The sequence below is a fragment of the Colias eurytheme genome, chromosome 10 (assembly GCF_061535395.1).
Source record: "Colias eurytheme isolate Ceu_HAF_F1 chromosome 10, ilColEury1 Martin Lab GWU primary, whole genome shotgun sequence".
In the NCBI taxonomy this organism is placed as follows: domain Eukaryota; kingdom Metazoa; phylum Arthropoda; class Insecta; order Lepidoptera; family Pieridae; genus Colias; species Colias eurytheme.
The window spans coordinates 2,247,501-2,259,860 of record NC_142989.1 but is presented as its reverse complement, the minus strand read 5'-3'; the positions used below and the strand labels follow the sequence as shown (position 1 = coordinate 2,259,860).

The window sequence follows — 12,360 nt, the reverse complement described above, 5'->3', positions numbered from 1 at the left end:
TGTACATACTATATTTACATTTGTTATACATTGTTTAATTAAATAATATGCAATGAAGTGCAAAGCTAATAATAATTCCTTAATACGAAGTTTGTTTCTTGAAAAAACTATGAATAGTGTTGCTTTATCCTATTATTTGAAGTTCAGCGGGATCTTGAGGTGCCTCCGCTACGAGATTTGACCAAAATGTTCCATAGTTCTTGAGCACTGTGCCTCTGAAACAAAAATTATTTCATACTGTATCAAAATTAAAGTAATGTATCACATAAAAATAACTATTTTAATAATCCTCATGATAGGGATAGGAAAGGAACATAGGAACCAAATGCAATATTGTTTATTTTTGAAAAACAGACAAAATTTTAAACGTGGCAAATTACAAAAATCTAGGTCTAAGTTGTGTTTTTATTGACTATGATCTACGGGATAATACGGGATTCATAAGTTTATGTTCAAGTAATTATCTATTTAGATTATCTATTTTTAATTTTACAATTGAGTATTTGAATAAAAAAAAATTATTGATTTTTTTATGTATTTTGAAACTTTATTATTAATAATATTGATATTTAATGCAAATAACTTACAAAAAAATTTTTTCCGTTAATTATAAGCAATTAAAAATTGATGAAATTTAAGTTAGAATCACGTGACTAAAAACGCGCCATGACTGGTCACCACAGTTGTGACGTCATAATTTTATAGCTATTATTAACTGCAGTACATAGCGTTTACATACGATTTGTTAGTTGGTTCCGAATTAGTTAGTTAGTTACGAATAATATTCTTGATGTTGATATATTTATGATCACCGATTTTTGTCAGGAGTTGCCTTTGTAGTATTCGTACATAATGGTACAAAACGATAACTTTTGAGGTTCGCCATTTTTAATATAAATTTAAATAATATAATTAACAATTAATATAATTAATATGTAATTTAATAATGACAACAAAATTAAATAGATCAAAACACTGTATTTATTATTAACACGCTTTTATTAGCTTCACCTGTATGTTTGTATGTAACAAGTATGTAACCGACTCCTTTCGAAGTTTCGACTCGATTTTGACCCACTTAAAACCGACGCATTTTGTTCAAATTTTGAACACTTATCAAGGTCCGATGACAATACAATAATATCATAAATTTATCCTGATAAGGATCGCCAGGATCAGCTTAAAACATATGTTTGTATGTAACCAATTCTCCTTTCGATTCGATTTAGACCCACTATAAACCGACGGATTTAATTTAATTTAAATTTTGTATACTTATAAAAACCCGGTAACAATACAATAATTTCATGAATTTATCTTTTTATCCTGTTTAGTTTTTCAAACTATATTTAATTTTCTATCAACTGCAATGAGTGAAAACTAACAATATGACGTCACACGCGCTCGGGTGACGCTTCGGGAGTTGTCGGCGTGTCTTCGGTACTGGATTCAAAGACTAATTTTTATTTTGAAATAACTTTTGAATTATTGCAAAAAAAATAAAAATAAAAACAGTTTTGTTATAAAACTAATATATAGGTAATCTTTCCATTTATCACAAAAAAAAAATTTAATTCAAATACTCAATTATGACTAGGCTCCGAGCTGTCTCACGTATACGATACAATTATGAGTGGTTGAGAACTACCGACCAAACTAAAAATAATTCTGTAGGTATACTTAACTATGTAATATGAAGATAATTTATACTTTGATCTCAATGCACTATATTCCATTTTTAGCCTTTTAGATTGCAATATATTTGTAATGCGTGCACATCACATCTAGAGGTCACTACATACATTACAACATACTGCTGCTAGTGAAAGGATTGCCTTAGACGGCCTGACGATTTAGTTCTAGAAATCTGAGTAATGGCCCCAAATATGTTCATATTGACCTTTAATCACATAAATACCGGCTTCTTTATCGTAGCTGAACTAAATCATGTGATGTATTCAATTTTCTGCGTGAATTGAAGGTTACAATTAGCATTCATTTATCGATTTATTAATGATCGTAATGCAATGTTTGTCAACATTATAATTCATCATTAATTAATATAGGCATGTCTATGAAACAAGTCCTTAACCCGAAAATTACGAAAATATTTTATCTTCATAAAATTTTTCAACTTACGTGAAATAAACTCTTCCATAACTATGTATGGGGGCTCTCCATACAAGCGTAGCCCTGTACTTGTCCCTCGGGTCAGCATGTGTTATGGAAGAACATTCTGGGTGTACAGTCGTGTTGGGTGTTTGTTCCCAGGCGCCGAGCCAGTTATGGGTCTCCACTGAACGGGCTTGGATGAAGAACCCTTTGAACGTATCTGCTCCGGCTATCGTGACTGGGAAATAGATTTAATAATAGATTATAATTTATAGATAGAATATATAGAAATAATAGATTGGTTTATTTGACAAAAAAACCATCTTGCTTAACAGTTAGTTTAACTTTTGTATTCTGCGATTGTACTAAACATAGGTATTCATAAGGAATTAGTAATAATTGCATTCAAAATCCTTTATTATCTTAAATTCAATATGTAACTAAGTGTATGTAAGATCTAGAATTAATTTTATTAAGTTATGGTTTTTTAAACGCTATTAGTAGCGCGCTTTATTATAACGTCCCACATCTGATATAGGTATATTATCTACTCTGTAAAAATCGATTTTGAAAATCTAAATAAACGAGTAATTTTTTCGGCATTTTGCCCGCTGCCCTTGAGATTATTTCGATTTAATTCTGAGAATATTTCATCTACGACACTTACACCTACAAATAGGTATCACACGATTAAGCAACCGCAATCTAACGAGGCAGTTAATACATATTATATATTGCAACATCCATATCAATCATATCGCCTATCGGTACACATGCAAGACAACTAAAGTTTAAACCAGTTGTAAACAACTTTGCCATATGTGTGTGACCTACAATAACATCGTTTGCGTAACTTACGCACTGCTACACATTAGAACGAAAACAAAGTTTATCAATGAACTTAACATAATTAATTCTATAAACATATTTTGCAGATGATTACGGTATAAATAGGTAGCATAATATTATGTGAAAACAAATTGAGCTGTATTTTGTAGTGTGTTTTCAAAACAGAAAAGCTTATTTATACCTACTTAGTGAAGACAATTTTATGCTTCTTATCGCGCGCTGTAATTACCTACAATTTAGTAAGTATACATAAATGATTTGCTACCTATTTGGATTTATATATGTACCTATGTTCCCATTTCTCACAAAACAAAAATCAATGAAATAATAATATGTATAGGTAATACCTCCCTTCCTACTATAAACCGGGCACCGGCTCATATAATATGAAAACCAAGAAGAATGTATATAATACCTATTACCTAGCTTATCTAGACGTACCAGAATAACACATAACTACTGATATTTCTCTACATTTTCCAACGGTTACAACTTACATCTGTGGCGTTCGTGTTGGTAAAACCGCGCGCTAATGTAATGATACCAAAATAAGATTTATAGAGCTGGTAGAGCTTTTTCACTGAGTGCCACGGAAAGAGCATTTTATGCCTTAACACATTATTAATTTTATGTCGTCTCCAATACACTACTTCAACTTTTTATTGTGAGTATACTTATATAAGTACCTAAGGTACATATAATTTATGTTATAAGTTCTCTAGAAGAAAAAGAAAGAGTAAGATCAATTTAGTATGTAGTAAAGTATGCTGTATGAATAGAAAGTTTTAACAGCATTAGATAAGCAACTAGGTATTTTTTTGCAATTAAAAAAAACATTTATTTTATCAGTTTGCTTATCAGCTAGGTTATTCTTTTAAGCACTTCCGTGAAACTTTTGAGCATCAAAATTATACTCAGGTCAGAAGGAAAGGGATGTGGTACAACCTACATTCAATAAATTATTAAAATATGTTATTTGATTTTGATAAACACCGAGGCATTGTATGTAATATATGGTAATATTTAGTTTTTTCTATAATTACTGCACATAAACTAAAGCTAATTGTAAGTATAGGTGGATTTGAACAGCCGCTTGCTGGGAAAAGCCTTATGATTTAATCTGGGTTATAAGCTATTTTATTTAATCAGTTTCCTTTCTCAGAATCTACTTAACCCGTCTCGACTTCGAGCAACACACTTCTTTTGAATTTTCTTCATTGCAACCTAACGAATACCTAATCCATAAATATTTATTCCCTATAAAACTATATTTATATATTTTTACTAATAATATAATCTACCTGTAACATGAGAATCAGGAGCATACGCTGAGGAAGAAGCCATCAGCCGATAAGGTAAAGTGGCCAACGGTTGTGTTCTATGTTGTCCATGGTTCGGCTGATTAGCCCGGTCCTTTACACACGCGTCAATCGGGGCTCCATCGGGGAATCCCAATACCCGCCAAGAAAACAATACAAGAACTACCACTTTTAGTATCATTTCTATTTAATAAACCGATACTTTGATCGACTTTTTGGTAATCACTTAAGATCCGGTGTTCGACTGAGCACACGAAAGATATTGCGTTCACTTTTGTAAGCGCCTTTGAAAGGATCTGGATTTGAACGAGTTGTAACATCTATTAAGCTGACGTTAGACTTTCGAACGTATGTTTCATAATTACGCATGATATGGTCTAATGTTAACTTTAAAACACCTACATGCAGTTTTTAATATTACAATTTTACTAGTGTGCTATGTGCGTTTGAAGTTCGAAAAAGTATACCGTATAAAGCTGAAAAAGCTTTGGCACCGGTAAAGAAAAGTTTTTTGGATATGAAATTCAAAATAGGACATCACAATGTTAAACATAGTTAAACTGCAAAATGATAACTTGAACGTTCCTAAAATATGATATTGCCTACTTAGATGGTTTCAAAAATTGTTGTTATTAGTGCTTTCTGATGGAGAAAAATATTAATGAGGGAAAATTTCTAGACCTACGGAAAGTGTAAATAAAACACCATTTCAAAATATTACTGTTTATTAAAAAAATATCAAAAGGTTAAAAGAATAGAAGACAATGGAGTCGCGTAATAGGTATTTATTGATCAACAAAAACAATTTTATCCTCCGGTTTTCTATTAGGCGCTAATAACTCAGACTTCAATGCAAGGTTTCTTTCATTGCTTTCTATGTACTGTATGATTTCATTCAACATGTCATGGTTTTCGTAATCATTGAAAGATGGAGTTTCGTAAACATCCTCTATTTGAGTATCTGTATTAAAATTGAGATCATTTGGATCATTTTCGTACTCTGATTCTTTGACATTTTTAGCTTCATTGTCGTTTTCTTTTATAGGTTTCGTTGTTTCTATAGCAGATCTATTGTAAATACTGCTATTTGGTGAAGTGCGTTTTAACCAATCTTGACAACCAATAGACACGCTAGAGGCGTTCGTAAAATTGTAATCATTATCATATTCCGATCTATCCAGGAAATCATAGCCACTATTAACTTGACCATTGTCCACTGTTTCATACACTGGGTCTAGTATTTCTGCCAATCTTTCGCTAGCTTGTATGGATATTATTTCGGCCACATGTAGTTTTGGCTTCATGTAAGTGTAAGGGTCTTTATCTTCATTGTTTTTTGACATCCCAGTAGTGTATGTAAAGCGTCTATCGGATTTGGGGTCTACGCTTGTTCGCGGGTATTCAGAGCCTCTAATACGTGATACTACTGCACTTTCTGTCTTTTTGTAAGTTGCTTTGATGAGCCCGTGAACCTAAAAGTAGAAATTCTTTAGATTTTATAGATGCATTTTTATATTGTTTAGAGATATATTTTCATAAACTTAGTGATCAATCAAATATAACACTTAATATTTAAGGATGATGATTTAATGTTATAATAGTTAGTGGTGGTTGCCTATAATAATTGTGACAGCACTAAGTCTACGATTGTAATTTATAAGAGCTTTTATCTATGTTATCAGTGTGTCATGTTGGTGATCCTTAATGAAATGAAGGATTTTTTTGGATGTCTTTTCACAGGGTTAGTGAAATTCTGAGAAAATTCTTATGTGACAAAATATGACGATATGTCTTATCCAATTGGGCATTTAAATAGCATTTTCCCATAGTTACCTCTCTATTAGCGTAGCAATAGATCAAAGCCACTATGAATCCCTGCAAGCCCTCAACAGTATACGCTATGAAGTAGTACACTTGCTCCCAGAGACAGTTGCTGGTCGTGGGTCTTATAGCCGTGAAGATAAACTGTGTTCCGAATACTGGCATGAGGAATAGTGTCGCTTTTACTGTGCTCCTGAAAAAAAATGCAATATTTTTTTTACATGAGAAATTTATAAAGGTATTGGGTTATTTTTTAGTTTTTTTAGAGACATTTAGTTTCAGTTAGGTTTATTGACCCATACATTTTTTCGAGTATTTGAGAATATAGTATTAACCAGGAGGTAAATAGTAGGTAGTAAGCTAGAGGTAGTTATCAAAGCAATCGGTCATGTCAAGTAAAATAATAAAAAGCAATCTGCATTTGGAAAAATGTCGCTTGGAACTCTCTTATAATGACACATTTAGAGTTTGCTATGGTAAGGAAATAAGATAGGTCGTGTAATTAAATCAAAGCATGGGCTACGTGAAAAATAGTGTCGGAAAAAAAGACGGGTTGCACTCCGGGAGTGCCGGCAGAAGTGGAAATTTGATTATTAACGTTGAGCATGTTTGATATTTTGGAATGGTATCCATCTTACGCTTTTTCGATCAGGTCACGTGTCCTGACGCGAGTTTAAGATTTTATACCCATTACAGAAAAAGTGCTCAACGCCGCTAAAGAAGTTTTCACTTCAAATACTTACAACTGATTAGCATTCTCCGTGTTCCTGATCTTAGTGAGCAGAACCCTCAGCACGTCAAAGAACAGCACAGTATTGACGACCAGGATCAGAATCCTTGGTCCATCTAATATCCATTGCACATGGTCCACGGTGTATACGACCCAGCAGGAGTGGTCGTTGTATAGTGCCATTATTATAGCCCATACCACTGCTGGGAGTATCGCGATCGCTGAAGAAACAGATGAAATGTGGAAAATTATTGTAAAAATAATTCTTATTGAATGCTGTTAGAATTTACAGTTTAATGTCTCGGTCTGGTACGACACAGAAGGCTGATCACCTACTTGTCCCTAAAGAAAATCGATCAGTGAAACAAATGTCCCCTGCCCCTGCCCCTTACCCCACTAGGGGACATGGGACTTCACTTTTATTCTCCTTCTATACCACCTTACTATACCACCAAGTTACGAGATACTGCTGACCCTTCCAACTTCCTTCCTACCACGTACTTCTCAACACAGCAGCATAATACCCAATCCAACTTACCCGCAGCTACCACATACAAATACGCCAATTCCATCCTCCGTCTAAACACAGCTACAATTAACCGATGTAAGTACAATCCTTCCAACAACATGGCGGCAAACACAGCACCTGCTGCAACTCTTTCACCCGTGGATAGAATGCGGCACAGTACTGAGTTCCGGGACATGGCTGTACTGCCGGAACCTTTTAGTTCTTCCATGTAGATCTGTAGGGAGATAATGGTTAAATTAGGTATTATGAGAGGAAATATTTTAAACAATGGAAGAAATCAATTATGAAAACAAATTAGCTACCAATGATTCTATCCTAGCAATCGAAGTTCTACGCTTTCAAATATATAAATTGTATTTAAGCTATATGTGCAAAATACGTGTAAATAGCAAAGGTCGTGTAATAGAAGAGTTGAAAATGTTTTACGTACAACTGCTGTATTAAATTCTGATATATTTTTAGATGATATGTTAGGAAAAGATAGATAAACACACAGGTAAACAATAGAAAATGGTATGTCTCTAAAAGTGTGAACTTGAACAATGTTTTATTTAAGTACTAGCGGTCCGCCCCGGCTTCGCCCGTGGTACATATTTATGTTTTCTCTACATAAGAACCATCCTGGTACTTCAAGGAACATAATAAAAAAAGAATTATCAAAATCGGTCCACCCGTTCTCGAGTTATGCGCTTACCAACACATTTTGCGATTCATTTTTATATTATAGATTGTTAGCGATCTCACCTCACTCCTCCCAATAATAACCAGCAGATTCCGAATCACGATCGCGATCAGCAGATTCCTGTGCATCACGACCCTTGTAATTCTCAATCTCTTATAGAAGAAGAATATAAATATGGCCGGTATACAGAAAATCACGGAAAAGGCCAGCATTCCGATATAAAAACGGTACCGGCTTAAGAGTCTAGGGGTAATACTGCATGTAGTGTAGTCCGTTTGTAACTCCCATGTACCGTTTTGGAAACATTTTTTCGTACTGAAATCTGAAGATCAAGTTGGATTGAATGGATTTTGAGTAAAATGTATGGAGAAAACATGATTAAGTTATTATTTGGACAAAGTATTTATTTGGACAAAAAGCTCGTGACTTTTTTGGCTCGAATTGTTCGAAACGTGTTTCGGAGTAAAAAGTGGACGAGCTTTAAATTGTGTCCTACAACTAGTTGGATCGTCAGTTTTTTTATGTTTTAACGGTATATTCTTTTTAGTTACATAACTAATAAAAAAATAAAATAATTATTTATTTGATATTTTTGGTTTTATGGTATTCAAATGCTTTATAATATAATAAAAGTTATTATAAATCAAAGTTTCACTTACGATGACAGGAAGGTCCAGAATTAGAATACGCGAATTCAGAGCAAACTGCACTAGCGGTGGTGCCTTTAGTAGCTGGCTGCCAACACGTCCAGCCATCGAATGTCGTCGGACATTCTTCATTTGCTAAATATTAAAAACATGACCAATTTTTAAAATTTAAATTTTATAAAAGAAATTAGGGTTATACAGATCAGCTGATAGAGCTCCATCCATCATCCCGATGAATAGATTATTAAGAAATTAATGATTAATTATAAGTCCCGATGCGATTACCCATAGTTGTGAAGACGTATTTCTAAAGTAAACCCATAAAAAAAATCTTATTCTTTCGATTCAATTTAAATAAATTCGAAGTATGTATTACATCTTAACACAATATGTTCTAGTCCACTTAATAACAATTAAGAATCAACATAAAGACAAACTTACCCAGGTCAGCAAAGCTACTCTCCTCCATGAAGTGACTGCAACAGTCACTAGCCTCATAAAAACATTTCTCCCAGCGTCCATGAGCGGATGGTATAAGTGCATTTCGCACCGTATTCGCTACTTCTTCTAGCGAAGGATCGAAAGGAAAACATCCACACGTACCATCATCTTTTACCTAATAATAAATAATAATAAAATAAGAGATAATTTTTTCGGGTGTTCTACAAAATCAATTTAGGGTGATATCACTACATAGTATAAAACAAAGTCGCTTTCTCTGTCCCTATGTCCCTTTGTACGCTTAAATCTTTGAAACTACGCAACGGATTTTGATGCGGTTTTTTTTTAATAGATAGAGTGATTCAAGAGGAAGGTTTATATGTATAATAACATCCATTAAAATATAATGGAGAAGTACTGTTATTTTTGAGGTTTCTAATGTGATGTCGTAAATAGTTACATTTTTTCCGCTTACATTGCAAACGCAGGCTGAATCCTACGAGTATTATATCAAAATATTGTACTAAGTATTGTACAAATTGAAAATGTCTACTCTTATGGATAACCCACAATAACTTTTTTTTGTCATTTACTTTTTACGACAAATAATGGCTAATTTTCGAAGCGATTTTAACCAATACAGCATTAATCCTTAACCAATTAAATGGCTTGAATACATTGTTCATCTTCACTATCATCACTACATAGTATAAAACAAAGTCGCTTTCCCTGTCCCTATGTCCCTATGTCCCTTTGTACGCTTAAATCTTTGAAACTACGCAACGGATTTTGATGCGGTTTTTTTTAATAGATAGAGTGTTTCAAGAGGAAGGTTTATATGTATAATAACATCCATTAAATAGTGGAGAAGTACTGTTATTTTTGAGGTTTCTAATGTGATGTCGTAAAAAATTACATTTTTTCCGCTTACATTGCAAACGCAGGCTGAACCCTACGAGTTTTATCAAAATAATGTACTAAATATTATACACATTGAAAAGGTCTACAGAAAAGTCCGCGATGGTATATGTCTATCTCTTATGGATAACCCATAATAACTTTTTTTTTGTCATTTACTTTTTACGACAAATAATGGCTAATTTTCGATGCGATTTTAACCAATACAGCATTAATCCTTAACCAATTAAATACCTTCAATACATTATTCATTTAATATAGATATATATGGCCCTACACCGTATGATTTAAGTGAATATTTTCGAAGATATTACAGATTTAAAATTGCGGGACGCAGCGTTTTCGGCGGTACCGGCCAGCCGCCCGGCTATCTATTTTATACCCGTGCGAAGCCGGAGCGGGCTGCTATGTTTTTATATATGTACAACGTTCACAGTTTTTCTGTAGTGTATTTAGTATAAGCATTGCACCCGTGCGAAGCCGGGGCGGGTCGCTAGTTATAATATAAAAATGAATCCCAAAATGTGTTGGTAAGCGCATAACTTGAGAACGGCTGAACCGATTTCGTTAATTCTTTTTTTATTATATTCCTTGAAGTACGAGGATGGTTCTTACGTAGAGAAAACGTAAATACGTACCACGGGCGAAGCCGGGGCGGACTGCTAGTTTAATATAGATCTATATGGCCCTTTACCCCGTATGATTTAAGTGAATATTTTCGAAGATATTACAGATTTAAAAATTTCGGGACGTAGCATTTGCGGTGGTACCGGCCGGCCGCCCGGCTATATATTATTTTATACCCGTGCGAAGCCGGAGCGGGCTGCTGTTTTTATATATGTACAACGTTCACAGTTTTTCTGTAGCGTATTTAGTATCAGCATTGCACCCGTGCGAAGCCGTGAGTTGACTGTGACTCCCAAATGTTAATGTTTGCTAATTTTTGTCAATTATGTAAATCATTTTTTTTAGAAGGGGGTGTATGTAGTGTTTGTTATTATTCGCAGTAATCGAATATCGTAAATTCAACGGTTTGTGGCGCGGCGAATGGCGACACTCCTGCGAGAGCCAGTCGCCTGCCACTCCTAAGTCACCTAAGTGTAATAAATTATAAATTTATAAGGGTGATTATACAAAAATGGGGTAACTTTTGAGGATATTTTGTTTACTATATTTTTTATATCAGATTGTTACAAATTAGGGTGTATATGATAGCTAATCTAATGAATATATTGTTCCAAATCGGGCCAGCCAGTTTTTTAAGTAGATTGTGAGATATTTTAAATTTTCTGGAATTGGCCTCCAGGGGACTGACGAGGCTAACATGGTACTGATAAAAAACACAATTTTGTAATATTCTTAAAGAAATTGAATGAAAATTACTACAAATCTCTCAGTTTTAATAATGGCACATGTCTTTTAAGTATTAAAATCACTTAGTTACGTTTAAAAATGATAATTAATAATATGTGATACTGGGAAAAAACAATGTCTCAAGTTTCAAAACAGCCTTCTGACATTTAACGCTACGTGAATATTCTTACCCTCTTACTTAACTTTTTCTACTTTGACTTAGTTTTACTTGATATTTCAAGTAATTCACAAACAATAGAAACAAAAAAACGGCCAAGTGCGAGTTGGAGTCCTAAAAAACCTATTTTTTATTATGTTTGTAACTAAAAATTTACACTTTTAGCAATTTTTCCTTATCTGTGTTATAAGACGTTGCTATTTACCAAGTAGAAGTAAACTATATAGCAGTTTATAGTAGACTGTATACACGGCAAGCATCCTGTGTGTTTTTTTATTCCCTTGCGAATATTGAATTTTGCGGAAATTTGCAGTATAAACGGATGTCGGTATCTTTTGATTGCGTTGCGTTATAAGTTTGATTTTTTTACAGCCCCAAGGGTTCTTAATCTTGAGTATCCAATATAAATTTCAGATTGATACCTCCACGCGTTCCAAAAAAAACGTCTTAACAGACAAACGGACAACAAAGTGATCCTATAAGGGTTCTGTTTTTTCCTTTTGAGGTTCGGAGCCCTAAAAATCTACCAATATTTATGTTAAAAGTACTAATTATAGTAAAATTAAAAACCAAAGTCTCGAATGAAAGTCTCATCTGAGTTTTCATAAGAGCCCCTTGACATTTTTATAATGTTATTAAGTATATTAATTAACTTTTATGTTATTTTGAGGTAATTTTACTTCACAGTAATATACGTATACGTATTTATCTGATAAATATAAAAAGCTATGCCCTGAAAGCATCAAAATCAATAATTAAAATAAAATAAGATCTTTTTTAA

The 12,360-nt window shown here is 33.5% G+C and overlaps 2 protein-coding genes across 2 annotated transcripts in view; both read right to left on the bottom strand.

Annotated features, from left to right (window-relative positions):
- Window positions 1–11: 11 nt before the first annotated feature.
- On the bottom strand, window positions 12–4,589 carry LOC149905032 (putative defense protein 3). Its single transcript, XM_090106744.1, has 3 exons — window positions 4,263–4,589; window positions 2,140–2,350; window positions 12–215 (listed from the first exon to the last, which is right to left on the bottom strand). Exons 1-3 carry the CDS (start codon window positions 4,459–4,461, stop codon window positions 125–127), a joined length of 501 nt encoding a protein of 166 aa, XP_089962870.1. The 5' UTR covers window positions 4,462–4,589; the 3' UTR covers window positions 12–124.
- A 446-nt stretch (window positions 4,590–5,035) lies between these two features.
- LOC149905031 (calcitonin receptor-like) overlaps window positions 5,036–12,360 on the bottom strand; it is a 14,090-nt gene continuing 6,765 nt past the window's right edge. Inside the window, exons 4-10 of the mRNA XM_090106052.1 lie at window positions 9,131–9,305; window positions 8,702–8,824; window positions 8,105–8,364; window positions 7,370–7,574; window positions 6,845–7,052; window positions 6,114–6,294; window positions 5,036–5,752 (exon numbers count right to left, since the gene is read on the bottom strand). Of these exons, the coding sequence (XP_089962178.1) occupies window positions 5,066–5,752; window positions 6,114–6,294; window positions 6,845–7,052; window positions 7,370–7,574; window positions 8,105–8,364; window positions 8,702–8,824; window positions 9,131–9,305 (1,839 nt within the window). The 3' untranslated portion in view covers window positions 5,036–5,065. The remainder of the gene's footprint in view (window positions 5,753–6,113; window positions 6,295–6,844; window positions 7,053–7,369; window positions 7,575–8,104; window positions 8,365–8,701; window positions 8,825–9,130; window positions 9,306–12,360) is intronic.

Excerpts from the sequence above, each read along its gene's own strand:
- LOC149905032 (XM_090106744.1), bottom strand. The coding sequence starts at position 4,461 with ATGATACTAAAAGTGGTAGTTCTTGTATTGTTTTCTTGGCGGGTATTG. Across the intron at positions 2,351-4,262 it reads TCCTGATTCTCATGTTACAG|TCACGATAGCCGGAGCAGAT; the intron begins GTAGATTATATT and ends TCTATTTCCCAG. Across the intron at positions 216-2,139 it reads TATGGAAGAGTTTATTTCAC|AGGCACAGTGCTCAAGAACT; the intron begins GTAAGTTGAAAA and ends TTTTTGTTTCAG.